This window comes from Ovis aries, chromosome 4 (genome assembly GCF_016772045.2).
Source record: "Ovis aries strain OAR_USU_Benz2616 breed Rambouillet chromosome 4, ARS-UI_Ramb_v3.0, whole genome shotgun sequence".
Lineage (NCBI taxonomy): Eukaryota > Metazoa > Chordata > Mammalia > Artiodactyla > Bovidae > Ovis > Ovis aries.
In genome coordinates, this window is record NC_056057.1 from 98,640,177 (window position 1) to 98,661,774 (window position 21,598).

Below are 21,598 nucleotides of genomic sequence, written 5' to 3' on the forward strand. Positions count from 1 at the left end.
CATGGGAGACCTGGGGAGTTGGCTGAGAAGAAAGGGCAGTCACCTCTAGAAAGGAGTGAAGGTGAGAGGGACAATTCTCGGAAGTTCCTCTTTTTTTCAGTTTGTAGTTCTTTATGTACTCTCGATACTAATTTTTTTGTTAGATGGATTGTAAATATCTTTTCCCAGTTGGTAGTATCTTTTTGTTTATGGTGTCTTTTATTAAACAGTTTAAAAATTTAATTCAACAATGTTTTTCAGTCTTTTTTTCCTTTGTTATATGACTTCTTTTGAGAATTTTTTTTTTTTTTATCCCACTGTCACAAAGAGAATTTCTTATACTGTTGTCTTTGATCCACTTAAAATGTATATGGCATGAACTAGAGATATGATTTTACCTTCTGTATAGCTGCTTGGCTCAAGCCATTTATTGAATTCATTTCCTACTGGTTTATAATTCCACCTTGGTCACATACCAAGTGTGCATATGTGCATGGGTCTGTTTCTGATCTCTTTATTTTGTTTAGTTGGTCTTGTCTGTATCTGCACCAAAACCATGCTGTTTTAATTACTATAATTTTATAATATATCTTGATAGCAGATGAAGACATTCCCTCACTTTGCTATTCAGAACTATGCTATTCTTGACACATTTTATTTTTTAATTTTACTCTTTACACATTTATTATCTTCACACATTTATCATTTTAACTCTTCCATATGAATTTTAGTATCAGCTTGTCAGGTTCCATTAAAAGCATGAGAGGAACTTTAAAAAAAAGAACTTTTTGGCCATGCTCTGCAGCATGTGGGATTGTAGATCACTAACCAGGGATGGAACTCCATGTGCCTTGCATAGGAAGTGTGGAAACTTAGCCACTGTCCTGCCGGAGAAGTCCCAACATGATGAAATTTTGATTAAATTTAGGAGAATGCTTTCTTTGTAATATTGTCTTTCAGTGAACAGGCTATCTCTCATTTATTAAAATTTTAATTTATGTCCTTTATAATAATAATGCTTAGTAATGTACTCCTTTAGTGACACTACATGTATTTGTTAGTCGTACTTCTGACTGTCAGCTTCTGGTTGCTTTTTAAAGCAGTGGCTCTTAAATATAATTTCTAGTTATTTGTTAATGATGTACAGGGATGGGATAGATTCCTTTTTTTATGAACCATACATTTCTTTAAACCTAATTCTTATCCTTCCTACTTGGAAAATGATGATTTATTCTTTAAGACGTGGCCCAAATTTCATCGAGTTTCTGAATGCTCTAGGTAATTAGATACTTACCTTGTTTTTTAAAAAATGAATTATTATATATTCATTGTATTAATGCTTAACATGAGTAGATTTATTTTCATGAGCTGCATGTATTTCACAGGAATATAGTTGCTTTTGTTTGTATGGTAGGTCATTAAGGGCAAGGACTATGTCTTACCTATTTTTGTCTACCCTGTACTTAGCATAATGCACTTCACATAGTCAGAGTTCACTGACGATTAGCCAAATGGGTAGCTCTGTGGAAGACTTTCATACCAATAAATAGAAAAGGGCACTTCCTTTCTACAAGCTTGGGTCTGACTTTTTCCCTCTGATTTGTGGCTTTTGTTATCTTTTTGTTTTCTTAATGGCAAAGTTCTCTCGTTCCTAACCTTTCCTTTCTACAGTGTTTAAATGAACAACAAAAGTATAATTATAATAATAGCTAATATGTATTGAGCCCTCACTATATGCTAGTACCATTTGAAACATGTTACTTTGTTAACACTGAATTCTCACAATACTCTTATGAGAGAGAGGTTTCTGATATCCTCTCTGTTTTCCAGATGAGGTAGTTGCTTTGCATGATCTGAGGGTTAGCATTTCCTAATATATAATGAAGATTTCATGGAGGTGGGATTTAAGATGTGCTTAAAAAGTTGGAAATATTCTTCACTTTGCCTTTTGTATGTGAATAAATAGTAAGGTCTATAATTGCTTTTTTATTGGGCTTCATATGAGAAAATAATCACATTGCCTTTCCCTGTGGTTATGTGCTCTTAGAAGTAAAATCTACTTAAGGCATCTCAAGAGTCCAAATGAAAATCTTTGCTAAAAGACATCAGAAGAAAGTGAAGGCAGAATAGTCTCGTCTTTCAAACCCCTCTGATTTCCTTGGATCTTTTTATCAAAAGATTTTGCATTTCCATTTTAAGGCAGGTGCAGATGCCCAGTAATTTAATCCCTACTCAGGTTAATAAATCCAGAGTAAATAAATCAGTGGTGACCCATAGCTTGTGTCAGCTCCTGCAGTTCCTGCTTCACCATCAGAGTGGGCTGATGGCTATAGACTCAGCTTCTAGATGGGATATTTATTTCTTTTGATATGATAACCTGAGTATTGCATAAAATAATTAAATTGTCATGACAGGGGCTGTCTGCAAATAGGCCTGGCCTTTTGTTTCCTCTTTCAAGGTAAACAGCTGCTGTTAGCTTATGAAAAGCTAAAAGTGATCCAGCAAGAAGCCTGTATTCGTCATGTTGAAATCAGAGACTTGATTAATATTGTAGCCTGTAGCTTTGTGATATGTACGGTTTAAATTAGACCTCTGCAGTCATTGTGCCGGGTTGATGCAAGCACATTAATGACATAATTTCTGGTTGCTGCATCACATTTCTGCAGTCTGTCCTTTGTATTCCACTCACATTAATTGAAGTAATTTTGCCAGTGAAGCGTGTTTCAAACCTCTGCATTTAAATTGAAATTTTAATTCCCTTATTGTCTTGAAAAGACGGCTGAAGATGCCTTGTTACAGGTTTCATTATCACTCAAAACACTCCAGCTGCTGGTTCTAATGTACAATGACTGATTAATTCTGGGAAGAAATATTAATATAAGAATAGCAGCTTCTTTCCAGTGGCGTGAGCCAACCAGGAAGGTATTTCATGATAGTTAATATTTTTACAAACTTTTTTTTTTTTAAGGAGAGTTTTGGGTGGAAGTCTGCATCAAACCGAAATTGCACAGATGAGCTTTGAAAACCACTTACACAAGTTCTGATTTATCAACCTATAGAAGTCAATTCATAATTGCATTCAATCAGTGGAACCAAGCCAGTGCGAGTAGTTTTGAAGCACTTTAGCTGACAGTCACAAGGCTTGTGACTAAAGTAAGTTTTTCATTTCTAAGGCTTCCTGAGATTGTAGAGGTTTTGAATGTATCATGATCATTTTGTCTTTTTTATTTATAACACCTTTTAAAAAAGAATCCGTAGCTGTATAGCCAGATAGGGATTGTTAACAATAGTTATAATAGCATATTTATGTTGGCTGCCTTCTTAGAGGTCCCAGAGTGCTTTGCTGAGAGAATGGTATGGTGGAATTATTTCACTTCCCCTATGAAATTGTGCCCACATTTGGGATAAAGAGAGTAAAACAGCTACTTAATTGCATAGTTTTCAAAGATCCTGTGATAAAAATAACTATTTGTCATATTTTTAGTTTTCAAGATCCTTTGCCATTGTTGGACAACATTCAAGGCTGTGGATATGAGCATGGGGCTTCCTGGGGGCCAGGTGGACCTGGGCTTGAATCCCAGCTTTGACTTTTACTAGCTGAATGCCTTGGGGCTAATTATTTAATTTGGCTTAGCTGAAAGTTGGAATTGAGAGTAATTGCATGCCCTCAGGGTTGTTGAAAGGATTAAATGAAATATTAAGCTACTGGACTTCCCTGGCGGTTCAGTGGTTAAGACTTCACCTTCCGGTGCAGGCAGTGTGGGTTCGATCCCTGGTGAGGGAGCTAAAATCCTACATGCCTCATGGCCAAAAAAAACAGAACGTAAACAACAGAAATATTAAGCTAGGTATGTAAGGTACACCAAGTATCCATAGTAAGACCTTAGAAATGCTGTTTGTAATTAATTTGTTTACTGATACCGTAAGAAAGGATGTGGTGATCGCTACCATGTTAGACTCTCAAAACCCAGTCTGAGGTGGACTTGTTTTGAGCTAAGAGTTGAAGTGGGACTAAGTTAGGCAATTCTGATTCCTTTTCTTCTTGCCCTGAGTGAAAGACCACTCCAGATTTTATATGGTCAAGGAATCCCTGCAGGCAGAGAGAGAATTTTTCTCAGAACACACATCTCTTCTGCTCTAACACATGCATAGTTGGATGACCAAGACCTCAAAGTTCTAGACCATGTTTCCGGGATCTGGTGTGAACAAATTCCAGATTGTGTTATCAATCACCTCTTAGGCCTACATCAAGTATATGTTCAGTGGGTACCCACTGACTGTCCAGTGATAAACAATGTAATTTGTTGGTAAGCTACCTAAGATCAGTTTGTTGCAAAATCTAGTCTTAGGTGACCAGATGTGTTAATCTGTTGGGTATTGTAGTCAGATATAAGCCAGTTCACTTTCAGAGGATGCCTATCAAAAGTATTGACTTCAGTTGACTTTAGTATTAGAGTTATTCTTTCTGTCACTGCTTAGATGGCAGGACCAGTGGGCCAGTGAAGTTGGTCCCATTGGTGCCAGTAAACCTGTGTCATTAGCAAATAGACTCTCTTCTCATTTTATGGATAGGCAAGGGGTAATCATGCTTCCATTACAAAATAATGTACAAGTAAGAAACAAGGGGCCGAAATGCATATCCCCTTATGTGGCTTGAAAGTTTCTTGAGATCTCACAGGACTGTTTTTTTTCCTCTCCTGAGTCTGGAAGTGGTATTGAGATGAAAGCACTATGGCTATCAGGAGCTGAAACATTCTAGTGAACTTACTGGATGTAACGTGCAAGTGGTTCAGTGCCTGCAAAATGTTTCAATATTCCATATAGATTTCTGTACAACATAAAGAAAAATGTATCCATGATCAATAATGAAATAGCCACCATTAAAACCCATCTGTTCCTAGTGTAGAATATTGATCTTAAAAACTCAAGAGTCTATACTAATAATTGATCAGCAAAGAATTTGGCATGTGTTTTGATAGATGGACAAATGAATATGACAGTGCCGTTGTTGGGACATGGATCTGTGAAGGTGACCTTAACCTTGAAGGAGCTTACATGCTAGTACAAAGAGACAGATGATGAAGAAATAAACAGCATCTCGTATCATGGTCACTACCACAGGAGTTCCAGGAATACAGGGGCTGGGAGTGGGGAAGTATGGCTTGCCATTAATATTTTAATAGGCCGGTCAGCTGTAGCTGCTTTCAGCTCTCTTTGGGAACCCTGAATTAAAACACCTACATCTAATTTTCTTGGCAAAAAGATTAAGGAAAAGCTAAAAATAAAGTTAGTAAATAAATAACCTTGGTTTTTCTATCCCTAATTAAGTAAGTAGTTTTACTGTGGCAGCAGCATTTTTCTCCTGGAGAGTAAAAGTACAGGCTTTGTAGTAACTATTTTTCTCACTCATTGACCTTTTGATTTATTTTATTTTTTGTTTATTTTTTATTGGAGTATAACTGCTTGAGCGTATTTTGATGGTTTATGCTCTGCAACAATGTGAATCAGCTCTAAGTATGCATGTATCCCTTCCGTCTTGAGCCTCCCTTGTACCCCTCTCCCACCCCCATCCCGCCCATCTAGGTGAGCACTGAGCACTGGGCTCAGCTCGCTGTGCTATATACGGCTGTTTCCCACTAGCTGTCTACTTTACACGGGGTGGTGTATGTATGTATATTTCAGTGCTACTCTCTCCAGTTGTCTCACTCTCCCCTTCTGCCCCTCTGTGCCCATGTTCATTCTTCACAGCTGCGTCTCTGTTCCTGCCCTGCAAATAGCCTGTACCATGTTTCTAGAGCCTATATATATGTGTGAATTTGCAATATTTGGTTTTCTCTTTCTGAGTTCACTCTGTATGACAGACTCTGGGTCCATCCACATCACTGCAAATGACCCAATTTTGTTCCTTTCTGTTACTTAAGTAATATTCCATTGTGTATGTCTGTGTGTGGGGTGGGTATTTAGCCCTGCCCTTTTAATTTATGTTTGATTTTGAAGGCTGGGGTTTTTAAAAGCCACACTGTTTGATAGGCACTGGCTTATTGTAGTAGCTTCCCTTTTCTTTTGCTTTGCTCTTTGTATCTGCTTTTAATGTGCCTCTTTTAAAGCATATAGAAACTGTGTGTTGTTTCACTAAACCTCATCATATTCAGCAGTTTTCATTTGGCTCACTTGGCTGTAGGGCAGTGGTTCCTAAACTCTGTACATCAGGGAATCCTTCAAGAACCCTAAAGCCCAGGTTGCACCCTAGGCTTGAAATCTTTGGGGATGGGACAGTAACTTCTGTTAATTGCTGGCATTCTCCAAGTGATTCCAATGTTTGGACAGGTTTGGAACCAGTGATGTGGTTTATAGCCTATGCTGTAAAATAGACCAAAACCAATTGTCCTTGACTTCATTTAACACTTGCTTTAAGTAGTAGCTGGAAATAAAATATTTGTGTTAAGACAGACATCACGTGGCAATATTCATGTGTGTGTAGACATGTTGAAAGTTGACTAAAAGTCACTTGTTGCTTTCCTCTGGTGCAGCTTTCAGATAGAGCTGATGAGTATCAGGCTGTTACTCTGATTTTGTAGCCTGATTATTTGGTCAATATGAGTTTTGTTTACTGGGTAGATTAGATGCTCTCCAGAGTTGAGCTGACTTGGAACTCTTTAGAGCTGTCATTTTGGTGCTCTGACTTCTGTATCTTTACTGTGTGTTCTTATCTGACTTATTGCTGGGATTTAATGGATTGAAATTGGGGCCCACATTTATTGACAGGTGGTGGCTAGGTCCGGCGTGGTATAGTAAAAACAAAAATGGGTTGAAAAGCCAGAACTTCTTCATTCTAGTCCTGACCCAACAATTTACCAGTTTTGTGAGGTTAGACAAATGCATTGCTTTCTTTCTTCCAGTACCCTCTTCTGTAGAGGAATACTTACCTGTCTATAAGGCGGTGGTGAGAATACAAATGAAATTTTGCACATGTGAAGCACTTTGTGAAATGGAAGGCAATATACAAATCTGTGGTGTAGGAAGCGTGATTGTTATTACTATCGCACAAGGCCAGGTGAAAAGAAAAAGTGGTAGTCCCGGGCTTGTCACGTTAAGCAGCATTTCTCTCCCGGTACTGCCGTCACTGATGCACACCTGTTATGAGCAGATGAACAGTGAGTGTACGTGCTTACGTGTGTGCACTTCAGGTCTGCAGGAGGAGTGATCTCAGTCAAGAATAACACACAGGTGCTTTGCTGTCTTTGTCTGTAGGGACTTGCTGGAGCAGGATTTTGATGGGTAAGCCTGTGGCTAGCTGGGGACCCTGTGCGTGTGTCAGTGGCAGCAGAGGGCAGTGCTTGTCGTCACTGGGATCCCTCTCTCAACCTGATGGTGGCCTGAATGCTGATTGGCAGTTTTGGTTGGCTTTGACAAGATAGGGGGAACTTGCCAAGGAAGTCTATTTTCCCTGAGATTCATCCCAATACTAATTACTTATGGTTGCCTACCTCCGTTTTTTAAAAAATACATTCACTTGTAGTTTATTTTGGTTTTTCTCAGTAGAAAAGCACATCATCACATCTGCAAACAATAGGATTTTTGCTTTAGCCCCAAACTCCCAATTTCTTACAACTTTTTGTTCTCACATATTGGCTAGAACAGCCATTTTTGTTGTTTAGTCACTAAGTCATGCCTGACCCTTTGTGATCCCATGCACTGTAGCATGCCAGGTTCTTCTGTCCTCCACTTTCTCCCAGAGTTTGCTCAGATTCATGTCCATTGAGGTGGTGATGCCATCCAACCATCTTATCATCTGGCGCCTTCTTCTCCATTTACCTTCGATCTTTCCCAGCATCAAGGACTTTTCCAGTGAGTCGCCTCTTTGCATCAGGTGGCCATGGTGGTGGAGCTTCAGGTTCAGCATCAGTCCTTCCAATAAATATTCAGGGCTGATTTCCTTTAGGATTAACTGGTTGATCTCACTGCTGTCCAGGGGACTCTCAGAAGTCTTCTCCAGCACCACAATACAAAAGCATCAGTTCTTCAGTGCTCAGCCTTCATGCTAAAAGATGATGCTGTGAAAGTGCTGCACTCAATATGCCAGCAAATTTGGAAAACTCAGCAGTGGCCATGGGACTGGAAAAGGTCAGTTTTCATTCCAATCCCAAAGAAAGGCAATGCCAAAGAATGCTCAGACTGCCGCACAATTGCACTAACCTCACACGTTACTAAAGTAATGCTCAAAATTCTCCAGGCCAGGCTTCAGCAATACGTGAACAATGAACTTCCAGATGTTCAAGCTGGATTTAGAAAAGGCAGAGGAACCAGAGATTAAATTGCCAACATCCACTGGATCATTGTAAAAGCAAGAGAGTTCCAGGAAAACATCTATTTCTGCTTTATTGACTATGCCAAAGCCTTTGACTGTGTGGATCACCACAAACTCTGGCAAATTCTGAAAGAGATGGGAATACTAGACTACCTTACCTGCCTCCTGAGAAATCTGTGTGCAGGTCAAGAAGCAACAGTTAGAACCAGACATGAAACAATGGACTGGTTCCAAATAGGAAAAGGAGTACATCAAGGCTGTATATTGTCACTGTGCTTCTTTAACTTATATGCAGGGTACATCATGAGAAACGCTGGGCTGGATGAAACAGAAGCTGGAATCAAGATTGCCGGGAAAAATATCAATAATCTTAGATATGCAGATGATACATGTGCAGAAAGCAAAGAAGAACTAAAGAGCCTCTTGATGAAAGTGAAAGAGGAGAGTGAAAAAGTTGGCTTAAAACTCAACATTCAGAAAACAAAGATCATGGTATCCAGTCCCATCACTTCATGGCAAGTAGATGGAGAAACAGTGAAAACAGTGGCAGACTTTATTTTTTGGGGCTCCAAAATCACTGCAGATGGTGACTTCATCCATGAAGGTGCTTACTCCTTGGAAGAAGATTTATGACCAACCTAGACAGCATATTAAAAACCAGAGACATTACTTTGTCAACAAAGGTCCGTCTAGTCAAGGCTATGGTTTTTCCAGTGGTCATGTATGGATGTGAGAGTTGGACTGTAACGAAAGCTGAGCACCGAAGAATTGATGGTTTTGAACTGTGGTGTTGGAGAAGACTCTTGAGAGTCCCTTGGAGAGCAAGGAGATCCAACCAGTCCATCCTAAAGGAGATCAGTCCTGGGTGTTCATTGGAAGGACTTTGATTGAAGCTGAAACTCCAATACTTTGGCCACCTGATGTGAAGAGCTAACTTACTTGAAAAGACCCTGATATTGGGAAAGATTGAGGGCAGGAAGAGAAGGGGATGACAGAGGATGAGATGGTTGGATGGCATCACCAACTCGATGGGCATGAGTTTGGGTGAACTCCGAGAGTTGGTGATGGACAGGGAGGCCTGGTGTGCCGCAGTCCATGGGGTCACAAAGAGTCGGACATGACTGAGCTGACAGCCTTTTTTATGGTCCAGCTCTCACATTCATACATGACTACTGGAAAAACCATAGCTGACCTTTGTCAGCAAAATGTTTGACTTTGCTTTTTAATATGCTGTCTAGATTTGTCATAGTTTTCCTTCCAGGGAACAAGCATCTTTTAACTTCATGGCTGCAGTCACTGTCTGCAGTAATTTCTGCTTCACCCCAAAGTCTGTCTCCCAAGCTTGATTTGGCACTGGTGTATGGAGAGCCTAAACTTTGGTAAACAGTGGGAACTGAGGATGAACAGATCATAGGAAGGAAGAAGGATTTTTTTTTTTTGAGGGAGGTGCTTTTCCATAAGCAATTACAATCCTTATCTTACAAGATCTTAGGTATAGTTTAATTTCATTAGGAAAGTGATTATGGACAGAGCTCTTAAAAGTCCATTTAGAAAAAATAAGGCTCTTAAAATGGCATGCATCAAAAGCGCAAAATAGCTGTGGACTTGAAATTCTACTTCTTGAATGTTAAGTAAAGAATTCAGAATTTTAATTGTGAGGTGTTCCAAAAAATATATATACAAAGATAGTTATCACAGTAAGATTTATGGAAGTAAAAAAAAGCAATTACTTAATGGGGAGTTGGTTTAAGTCATTTATGGAATAGTCATATTATGGACTAGTATGAAAACACTAAAAATCATGTTTGGTGATGGGCGGATATTCCCAATATATTGCCAAGTGGGAAAAAAGCATATTGGAAAGTAACAGTGTTTTTGTAAAAATTTTGTGTGGAAAAATAATTGGTGTCAGGTTAAAATGTGTAACTTCATTTGACTGGATATGGATCTTTCCCGTTTGGTTTTTCTGTTTTTCAAGTTTTTTTGATTGTGCATCTATTACTTCTGTAATTTTAAAGAAGAATAAAGATAAAAGAATAGATATTTGGGCCCCACCTTTCTTTTTTTTAATCTGTAAAATTGGAGTGGAGCCTCAGTCTTAACAATTTTTAAAGGCCTCTTAAAATAGAAAATTCTTACCTTTCGTTTTTCAGATACTGTCATTCTGCACTAATGGGATGGATATCTTAGAAGACCTGGTTCCTAGTCTTTACAAGAGGAAAAAAAAAAAAGATTGGTTTTAATAAAATGTAAGAATTAGATGTGATAGAATGCTCTGATGTTTAGGAAAAAGCAAAAATAAGGGAGGACCTTCAGGAAAGGTTAAAAATAGTTTAAAGACTGGTGTGCTTTTATTTGGCTTCCCTGGTGGCTGACAGTAAAGAATTCCCCTGCACTGCGGGAGACCTGGGTTCAATCTCTTGGTAGGGAAGATCCCCTGGAGGAGGGCATGGCAACCTACTCCAGTATTCTCGCTTGGAGAATCCCCATGGACAAAGGAGCCTGGGGTCGCAGAGTCAGACATGACTGAGCAATTAAGCACAGTGCACACTTTTATTTATTTATTTATTATTTAGCTGTGCAGAGTCTTAGTTGCCACATGCAGGATCCTTAGTCGTGGCATGCAAACTCTTAGTTGTGGAATGTGGGGTCTAGTTCCCTCCCTGACCAGGGATGAAACCTGGGCCCTTCTGCATTGGGAGTGCAAAGTTTTAGCCACTGAACCGCTAGGGAAGTGCCTCTGTATGCTCTTAGAACAAGCCAGTGTTTCATGGCAGTCATAGGATGACTGAGATCATGACATCTGGCCCCATCCCTTCTGGGCAAACAGAAGGGGAAAAAGTGGAAACAATGACAGATTTTATTTTCTTGGGCTCCAGAATCACTCCTGCTGGTGACTGCAGCCATGAAATGAAAAGATGCTTGGTCTTTGGAAGGAAAGCTATGACAAACCTAGAGAGCATATTAAAAAGCAGAGTCATCACTTTCCTGTCAAAGGACTGTCCAGTCAAAGCTATGGTTTTCCAGTAGTCACGTATGGATGTGAGAGTTGGACCATAAAGAAAGCTGAGTGCCGAAGAATTAATGCTTTTGAGTTGTGGTGCTTGAGAAGACTGTTGAGAGTCCCTTAGACTGCAAAGAGATCAAACCAGTCCATCCTAAAGGAAATCAACCCTGAATATTCATTGGAAGGACTGATGCTGAAGCTCCAGCACTTTGGCCACCTGATGTGAAGAGCCGACTCACTGGAAAAGACCCTCATGCTGGGAAAGATGGAAGGCCAAAGGAGAAGAAGGTGGTAGAGGATGAGATGGTTAGACAGCATCACTGGCTCAGTGGACATGAATTTGAGCAAACTCTGGGAAATAGTGAAGGACAGGGAAGCTTGGCATGCTGTAGACTATGGGTCCACAAAGAATTGGACAACTTAGTTACTGAAAAACCACAGACAGGATGAGATCTTTCATGAAGCTGGAAGGTACATTTGATCTCTTTTGAATTTTGTTTTCTAAGGTCTATTTGAAGATTCTTTACAGGAGAAATTCACAAGAAAAAGGCCTTTTCTTTGATTTGTAGGTCCTCCTCCCTTCTTCACTTATCAATAACTTCATCTCATTTGCTTTATCCTGTAAATTCCATTATCTCCCCAGCAGTCTATTGCGTTAAGCCTTTAGTACCTAATATGGCCTCATTTACATTGACACGTGGTTGACCTCAGCCCTTGTCCTCTCTTTGTTAATGCGCTGACAAGCACTGATATTTCTCTGGAGCATTATCATTTGGCTGTTAGCTCAGCTAATAACAACCCTTCATTTGAACTGATGAAAGTTTATTAAATAAAAACATGCAATAGCCCTGGCAGTAATGAAGGGAGGGCGGAAGTAGCCAGCACCCTGTTCATAGTGGTGAGAGCCTGCTGAGTGTGCGTTATAGATATTGAGTTTCCTGAGGGGAAAGAAGGGGCACTTGCATGGGGCTGATCAATATTATTAATATGTTAGCGGGCTGACTTTAAAAATGGGCTTTTTTGGTGGCCTGATTTGATCGTTGTTGATTGGCTATAAGCAGGGGAGTTAGTGGGGAGAAAACATGTGTTCTTGCTCCAGGCACTTGGCCATGCCCTTTGCAGCTTTCTTGGAAAGTCCATCTTAAGTACCAAACTGCCAGTTAGCCCTAAGGCCTTTAGTTGAAGCCAGACTGAACCCTAGGGAGCTGAACCCCTCTCCGTAGTATCCAGTGAAGCTGGGATCAGGGATTCTGGTTTTCCGCTGAATTCCTAAGACCTCCTGAAACCACCACAACAGCCTGAGCCGTTTATTCTCCCTTGTACCTCCTCTACTTTTGTGTGCAGAGCCTGCTAAGTGTTCAGTCGCTTCAGTCATGACCGACACTTTGTGACCCCTGGACTGCAGCTCACCAGGCGCCTCTGTCTATGGGATTCTCCAGGCAGGAATACTGAGAGGGTAGCCATTTCCCTCTCCAGGGGATCTTCCAGACCCAGGAATCAAATATGCACTTCTTAATCTGCATTGGCAAGTGGATTCTTTACCACTAGTGCCACCTGGGAAGCAAGTCTAAGCCATCCTCTCCTTAGGCCCTGTGTGGTGGTTGGTGTTGTGCTTTAAACACAAATGAGCAGATGACGTTTATACCTAAAAAGTGTAAATTCTATAATCGTTTTTATTTAACAGGTAAGATTTTTGTGAACAAAATCCTTTGGGATCACATACTTCTCTGTTTTCTGTCCCATAGGTATAATAGGATACTATATTCTGCAAATAAAATTGTCCCTAGTTCCTCTATGTGGCCAAATATCTATTAGGACTATAAGGACTGCAACATTCTACAAACAGTTCAGTGCTTTCCTAGGTGCATCAAGGCTTTCAGACCGGCTCCTTAATCTATTAGATTGAACCATATGAAACAGCCAATATTTGATCATTTTTGACTGGTAGAAACAGTAGTTTCATATGGTTCAAATTTCAAACTAAGACATGAAGTCATGGTGATTTTTATTTATTTATTTAATGTGTGCTTGGTTTCTTTTACCAGTTTCTGTCTGATAAAATCTCTGCTTTGGGAAATATGGTATAACTAAATGGGATTTTGGTAAATGAATGTTGAGAAACATCTCCGCTTGTGTTGAGGTGGATGTGAAACATATTTCATTCAGACTGAGACTTCTTGCGTCCATCTGGGATCCCATGAGCCCATGGGGGAATTCAGGGTGGAGGACTCTTGAGGAACAGGGCTTGAAGACACCAGTTTGCCTTCCCACAGTTCAGGGGCCAGTGGTGCAGACTGGTGACCTGGGTACTGAGTAAATCTTGGGTCCCAACGCATATTTCTTTTGTTCATAGCCAGAGATTTTTGGTGTTATTTAGTTGAGACTGTTTAGACTTGTATCTTATATACTTGTGGGAAGGGACAAAATCAGTTCTCTGGAATAGTCTAATTTTATATCTTACTATTACATCTGTAAGTTGGGCCACAGTAACATTTTCAGAATGGTTAGATTCACTAGAAAAATGCTTCCAAAAGGGAGACTTACTGACCTATTGGAAAGTGGTAGAACATTTTGGAACCATGTAATTGTCAGAGTCCTGAAGGAAATACTTCTTTTGCACTCAACAGTGGCAACACATTTGTCTCTCTTAGGGAACACTGTTGTCAAAATAAGCATTTATATTAGCTAGCAGATGGCTTAGTTATCAGGTTGGATTTTTTGGCTTATTTAAAAGGCTTTTCTTTTTGTTGTTGTTGGCTTGTTTGCTTTTGTTGTTTGGCTTGAACCTTAGTTCTGTTAAGAAAGTTGCTTTTGTCATTCATCTTTGTGTATCTCACTTCCCCCAACCAGAAAAATAAATATCAGTGGTTTCTTTCTCAGCACTTTTTTCAGTGAAGCAGATGTTTGAGAATGGCCAACTCTGGTGTTCCTCAAAGACATTTCCATTGGTTCATGTTAAGCACAAAACTAAATCTTTTTACCTAGTCAGCTTGAGTCAGGCTAGTAGAAAGCACTTAACCATGAAATAATTATTTCTAATTTAAACTAAAATGCCATTGAGAAATAGTTATCTGGGAAGGAAAATTAAAGGGCACTGTAGTTCTCATGACGAAGATTTCCTTTGTTTTGGATTCACCTCTCAACTCAAAGCAAATTTTTGTTTGAAAACACCAGACAGTTCTTGATTGTGTACAGTTTATCTGTTGTTGTGTTAGTCACTCAGTTGTGTCTGACTCTTTGTGACCCCATGGACTGCAAACCGCCAGGCTCCCCTGTCCATGGAATTCTCCAGGCAAGAATACTGGAAGTGGGTTGCCATTTCCTTCTCCAAGCTTAACTGTACCTTTGACCTATTTCTTGAATTATGGAAATATTTTTCAGAACTTATTTTCCTAAATGGATTTTTTTTCCCTTCAGCTTTTAATTTTATATTGGGGTATAGCTGATCAACAGTGTTATGATAGTTTCAGATGAATAGTGAACGGGCTCAGCCATGTTTAAACATGTATCCATTTTCCCCTAAACTCCTCTCCTGTCCAGGTTGCTGCGTAACATGGAGCAGAGTTCATGTGCTATACGTTAGGTCCTCATTGGTCTAAATGGATAAGTTCCTACTAGTGAAACACACTGCCCTGTTGTATATCATGGGTTAAAACATTTTGTTGATGTTTGCTTATGTTCACAGTCCTGAAAGAAATATTTCTTTTCAACTCCAGAACAGATTTATCTGTATGAGTAGTTTCTAACTCTGGTGAGTTAGAACATGAATGTTCTTATTTTATTATTATAGGTGTTCTTTGAAAAAAAAATTCCCTGTTGATATCTATCTCTTCCCTATGCCTTCCCCATACTGATTTATTTTTGAAAATATGTGTAAGAAAGCTTCCAAATACATCTGGTTGGTTCATTATTTAGTAATTTGTCTTTTAAGACATAGTGTGGCATATCTGAGAGGTCATGGTAGAGACCATTTGGTACATAAATTCATGGTATTATATCTGTGAGAGAAATAGACATTTTCCAGTGAACTATTCCACTGTATGTTGTCTGTTTTACTTTTCACCTGCTGAGTCTTGTCCTAGAATTCTAATACATATTTGTGACATTATTCAGTTTTGTATGCCACACTTTTGAATCCAATTTTGATTATTTCTCGGTGTCCACTTTAATTCATCTGCATCTCCTGAATTTCTGTTGATGTGTCATTAACCTGTTGTTTAAAAAGTGCTCTGTGATCACTAAATTTAGAAAACGTGAAATAATTTATAAAATGACCACTTCCTATACATGAAAAAAAATCCTTTAGTGATATTTTTTCATCAGTAGTTACACACATTTCTAACTATGTGTGTTGCTCAGTCATGTCCAACTCTTTGTGACCCCATAGACTGCAGCCCTTCAGGCTTCTCTGTCCGTGTGATTTCCCAGGCAAAAATACTGGAGTGGATTGCCATTTCTTCCTCCAGGGGATCTTCCTGACTCAGGGATCAAACCTGAGGTTTCTGCATTGGCAGGTGGATTCTTTACCACTGAGCCACTTTGAGAAAGCCCTTTAGATGGATATTTAAGGATTTCTCTTCTAGTAAAGGCTGAATGTTAGGAAATACCTAAGAATCCGACCCCTCAGTATAACAGCATTAAAAGTGATGGTTGGATTCACTGCTGCCTACAAAGTTCCCCTTATGCGGAAGCTTTATGGTAAAAGTTACTTAAAACCACAGAAGATAAATGTCAGGTTTCTAAACTGATGTTCTAGAGATCAAATATATACGCTTACAACTATATTCTTCAAATTGTTTTGAGTACCACTTAGGAAGGTTAGAGTCGGGGAAGACAGTGGCTTTGCTTAGCTTCCATAATTATAGCTTTATAAATAGACTTTTCATTTGTGAAGGCCAGAAAATAAAGCACTGTGTCTTCGTACAGAAATAGAGGTTATTCATGGTAAGGTTTTCAAATCTTGGAAGTTCTGAGACTATTCTTGATTGTATGTTAATTGTACTTGTATTTTGGGTCAAGAAAACATATTCAGAAAATTTGTAGTCTGCATGGTTGATAATAGTTCCATGATGGAAACAGCACTTTACGGCAAAGGCTACATTAAAACATGTTAGAAACACCCTCTGAGGTTGCTTTATCCATGTGGTAAATAGGTTCTATTAAAAATAATTTGAGTGAGCACTCAGTATAGGTCAGGCACTGTGCTAAGTGCTTTAGCTATATTTAAGAAAAATTAAGCGGCTTTGAAAGTTAACATTGTCATATAGTTTTATACTTGGAACATGAGCTATTTGGGTTAAAAAAAATCTTCATGCAGATTCTTACAAGCAAATTGAGTATGGCTGTGCAGTGGGTGGTTTTTAAGCTTAAATATCTCAGCTGGATTTAATTACCTTGAGGGATAAGGCTACATGATGGGCCAGTGGTTTACCAAATTATTTTTCATTTTCTGGATCTTGATGTCACTAAAGGTTAATGCATCCTCTTTTCTCTGCTAGAGACCCGAGTTAAAAATCCATTTTAGAGCATAAGTATAAATGAATTTGTTGTTGTTTTTCCTCCTTGGGGACACTTTGGTCATTTCGTGAGGCAGGCAGTCTTTCCATCTGGAATTGCCCGCAGCTTGCACCAGGCCCAGGGTCTCTCATAGCAGCGGCTGTTGCAAGTCAGCGTGAACAGGAACTGGCAGGCTTCAGAGGGCAGAGCTGGCCCAGGGCTTGTCACTCTTTCATTCCTTGATTCTGTCTTGGTTAACTTATGGAAACTTATTTGCTAGTGACATTTGATTATAGCACATCACAAAACAAGTGATGTATTTATGGCTAGGCCATTGCCTTTTCCTCCCTACCTTAGGCTGGTTTGTGTTTGGCAGCCACAGAGTTTTCTATATTCGCTCTCTCTATTCCCCTAAATTACTGCGTGTGTTAGGATAGATCTGTGATCAACATTTTTGATCACTGATGTTTTATGACTTCTACTGTCTTTTGATTGCTTTTGTGTCAATGCATGATTTTTAAGGTGCATGTTTATATCCATAATTACAATTACCCTAAAGTAGTGCCCTTGCTTGGGTTCCCCAGGTGGCTCAGTGGTAAAAAGAATCACTTGCCAGTGTAGGAGATGCAGGAGACGTGGGTTCCATCTCTGGGTGGGGAAGATCCTCTGGAGAAGGAAATACCAACCTGTGCCAGTATTCTTGCCTGGTAGATCCCATAGACAGAAGAGCCTGGCAGGCTACAGTCCTTGGGATTGCAAAGAGTTGGACTTGACTGCATGACTGAGCACGCACATGTAGAGTGGTACTGGTTATTGCCTTTATCTGTGTGAATGAGGACTATTTAGATGTATAACCGAATCAGGGAATAGTCATTGAACATTAATTCCTTGAGGGAGCTTGGTAGGGCTCTTTTCCCTGAGTTCACTTGTAGTCAACTCTTCTCTATTTTTGTTATTACTACTACTAATACTATCATTATTATTGTTAGTCTTGGTGTTTCTCTTTTCCTATACATATAAAAAGACAAATAAAATTTTATATATACGGATAAATGAGATTATATAATACATACTTTTTTTTTCCCCTCCTTTGCACTTAGCGCTTTGTTTTCCAGATTCCCTGAGTCCCTCATCTTCTCCATTTGTTGTAGGCATTGCTGCACCATCTTTATACATTCAGTGCTTTTTGTCTTAAAATCTTCCAAATTGCACTTTACACCAAGAGAATCTCCCTCTTCATAGTTTATCTTCTGTTCACCTTTCAAATCCCATTTCTTCTATCAGACTGAGTCAGTCCAAGAAGAGGTGAGAACTGCTACTGTTTGCTTGTAGCTTTCACGTAGAACTGCCTTTCCCTCTGAGTGTATGTGAATATGAGAAAGAGCCAGAGAGACTTGACCGTGTGTAGAGATGTGTGTAGACTTAGGCTAACCAAGCTCTGACTCATAATGGCCCTGAGAATTATTTAAAGAAATTGATATAGTGTGCTTTTACTGAGTCTTAATCTTAAAAGGTAAGTTTGACTAAAAGTTGGTCTAAATTATTAGTACATGGGCTTCTTGTAAGGATATAAAAACGATTATTGGGAAGTCATTTTGTTTGTGTCCATTGATAGGCAGTGTGTGTGGGAATAGTAAATAGCACATACAGCGTTGAGGTGCTTGAGGTGCCTTCATGTTTATCGTGATTGTTTTCTTCAGCAATATCTGTTAAACTCTTCAAGAGCAGAGCCAGGCCTGTCCGCATTATACTCAATGTCTCCTGTGTGCTGATGAGGTTCTCACAAACTCTTTTGACAGTATCTTTGAAAAGATGAAAGTGAAAGTCGCTCAGTCATGTCCGACTCTTTGCGACCCCGTGGACTATACATTCCATGGAATTCTCCAGGCCAAAATACTGGAGCAGGTAGCCTTTCCCTTCTCCAGGGGATCTTTCCAACCCAGGGATCGAACCCAGGTCTCCCACATTGCAGGCGGATTCTTTACCAGCTAAGCCAGTAGTCTTTCATATTTATAATATTGTGGGGCGATTTTGTCGTCTGAATCGTTTTCGTCGTCTTCTCCAGGTGTCCGCAGTCGAGTCTTTGGAGGGCCCACTGCTCCAGGTGGAAGGACTGAGTGACCTCAGGCTGGAGCTGCACAGCAAGAAGATGAACCTCCACTTGGTTCTCATAGACGAGCTGCATCGGCACCTGTACATCAAATCCACTAGCCGAGTTGTGCAGCAGAACAAGGAAAAAGGGAGGATGAGGTTAGTCAAAGAGGCTGTTTGCCACAGTGTCTTGTGGCGGTATAAAGCTTTACGGGATATTATTTGTTTTCCAGAATATGGTTGTAGTTTATTTTACCTGTCTTTTTAACATACTGTCTCTGAAAATGTAAGATGGTTTTGTGATAACAAACGCTCCCTGTTCTGAAAGGCTGACATTGAGTGTTTGTTCATCCCTTCACTTCACATTTCTTGTGGTCCTTTTATGTAAAGATACATAGGAAACATTTACTGTGGGCTTTAATGTCCTCGATCAGAGAGACTCTGGTATATCTCAGAAAGAAGAGAAAAACTCTTAAAATGATAGTGCAGTCCTCCTAATTGAGAAATGTAGGCATATGAACTGAAGTTAGGAGATTGTTTGTTACTTTGAGTTGTGTATAATCCTCTTTCCGGGGCAGTTCAGGTGAGGTTGAGTGAGAACACTTGTTTTATCCTTGGTCTGGGTGTAGCTCAGTCCTGTGATGAGGGCCTGGGCGGACTCAGAACATTTATTAAATTAGGGGAGACCTGGTAGGGAATAAGACCAGATGGTAAGATGGTAGGACATTGGTGTTACTAATGTGTGTCAGATAGCTGTGCATGGCATATATCCTCCCAACATCATTTAAAATAGCCCTAAACTAACTGAAGAAGTAAGATTCTTCAGAGGGCAGTTGAGTTGAGCACTCTGTACTACTGACACTTTTTCATCAGGCTGTAGATGAAAGGAACACTGGAAGCAGTGCATGCTGGGAATGAAGTCTGTAAAATCCTATCCTGTTCAAACCCAAATTGCCAACTTTGTGTGTGATGCTTCAGTTCAATCAGAGCCTGTGACAGAGAAAGAGGAGTTTCCATCTCTTTTCTGCAGATGGGCACTGGAAAACCTTAGGCACACAAACTAAGCTATAGGCATGTACCTTAGACTTAACCTAAGCACTGGATCTGAATACAACCTTGTTTGAGAGTCAAGTGGTGGGTGGGAGCAGTGCTAAGGAAATTCCTCCCAGAGTGTCTGGTGGTAAATAGTGGATCTAAATAGATTTGTTCCTGTGTAAGGATTAAAAACAAAAGCCCCTTCCCTTATAAGCATAAGGGAAGAAGCATTACATTGAGGTCTCAAAGAAGAGCATTTATTTGAAGGAAAGGATTTATAAAGCTAAATAGGAAATGTTTAGGAGACTTAAGCTGAAGGTTTCTCAAAAGATACAAGATGATGTAGATTATGTAATTACTCAGAATTATCAGCCTTCCCCCTCCACTTGAGTGGGAAAAGTGTATTTCCTTCTTTCTGATTCTTGGGCTCCGGCTTTTGCTGATTGTTAGCATGTAACACAAGGGGCCTGAAATGTGTTGTGCCAGGGAGCATGCCCTGTCCCGCCTCTGTCACTGACATGATGGTGTTGGTCCCTGGAGGAGGAGGAGTCATGTGGAATCGAGCCAAGTTCAGCTGAGCTGGCTAGCCTGAGTCATCCAGCCACCAGAATGTGCTTATTATTGAACATGACTGAGATTCTGTGGCCGTATGTAGCAAGCATGTAGTTTCTATGCAGTGATAGTGGGGAGTGATGTGAATGGGATTGAGAGAGATGCAAAAAGAACTAAGCAGGAACAAAATGTAAGGAAAATGAAAATATTGATAGGGAAATTAAGTCTTTTTTAAAACACTGGAAGAATTGAATCAGTGATATGGAGGGAAAACTTATCATGAAGAAGGAAAAGATAAAATGATGAAAGAAAGATAGTAGATGTGAAAGATGGAGAATAGTGATCAATGAAGTGATTTTAAGCCCTGTGTAGAATGACACTAAAATGATAATGTTATAGGTTGAATTGTGTCCCCTTAAAATTCATGTGTTGAGATCCTAACTCCCAGAACCTGTGACTAAATTTGGAGCTAGGGTCTTCCAAGAGGTCATTTAAGTTAAAATGAGGTTATTGGCATGGGTCCTAATTCAACATGACTGGTGTCCTTATAAGAAGAGGAAATTTGGACACACACTTCTGAAGAGGGAAGACCATGTGGAGACTCAGTGGTAAGACAGCCATCTACAAACCTAGGAGAGAGGCCTCGGGAGAAACCACTGCTGCCAACATCTTGTTCTTGGACTCCTCACCTCTGGAATGGTGAGAAAACAGATTTCTGTTGTTGAAGCTGCCAGCTTGTGGTACTTCGTGGTGACAGCCCTAGCAAACGAACACAGAGAGAAATAGTGGCAGTACTTACAGTGTAAAGAAAGAAACCTACTGAAACAGAAAAAAGGACCTTAGTCTGCAAATCAAAATGATTCAAGGTAAAATTAGTGAAAAACTGACTCTTAGATAGAATCAGAAAGCTTTTTATGAATTTAACAAAGAAATACTATAAGCACCAGGGAGAAAAATTATGTTCCCTGCTCTGACAGAGATAGTTATATGCCCACCCAGCCCATCCTCACCTGTATTTTCTTTAATTATTCGTTTACTCTTCGTTTATTTTTGGCCGTGCTGTGGTTGTCGCTGTGCGCGGGCGTTCTCCGGTTGCCGAGAGCGGGGGCTGCTTTCTGTTGCGGTGGGCG

General features: G+C 39.8%; 1 protein-coding gene across 7 annotated transcripts in view; it reads left to right on the top strand.

Annotated features, from left to right (window-relative positions):
* Nucleotides 1-21,598, top strand: part of EXOC4 (exocyst complex component 4) — an 807,451-nt gene that overhangs the window by 35,217 nt on the left and 750,636 nt on the right. For all 7 annotated transcript variants that reach the window (XR_009600448.1, XR_009600449.1, XM_060414840.1 and 4 more), the window contains exon 4: nucleotides 18,856-19,040. Coding sequence is in view for 5 of the 7 variants with exons in the window: in XM_060414840.1 (XP_060270823.1) it covers nucleotides 18,856-19,040 (185 nt within the window). In the remaining 2 variants the exon portion in view is untranslated. The remainder of the gene's footprint in view (nucleotides 1-18,855; nucleotides 19,041-21,598) is intronic.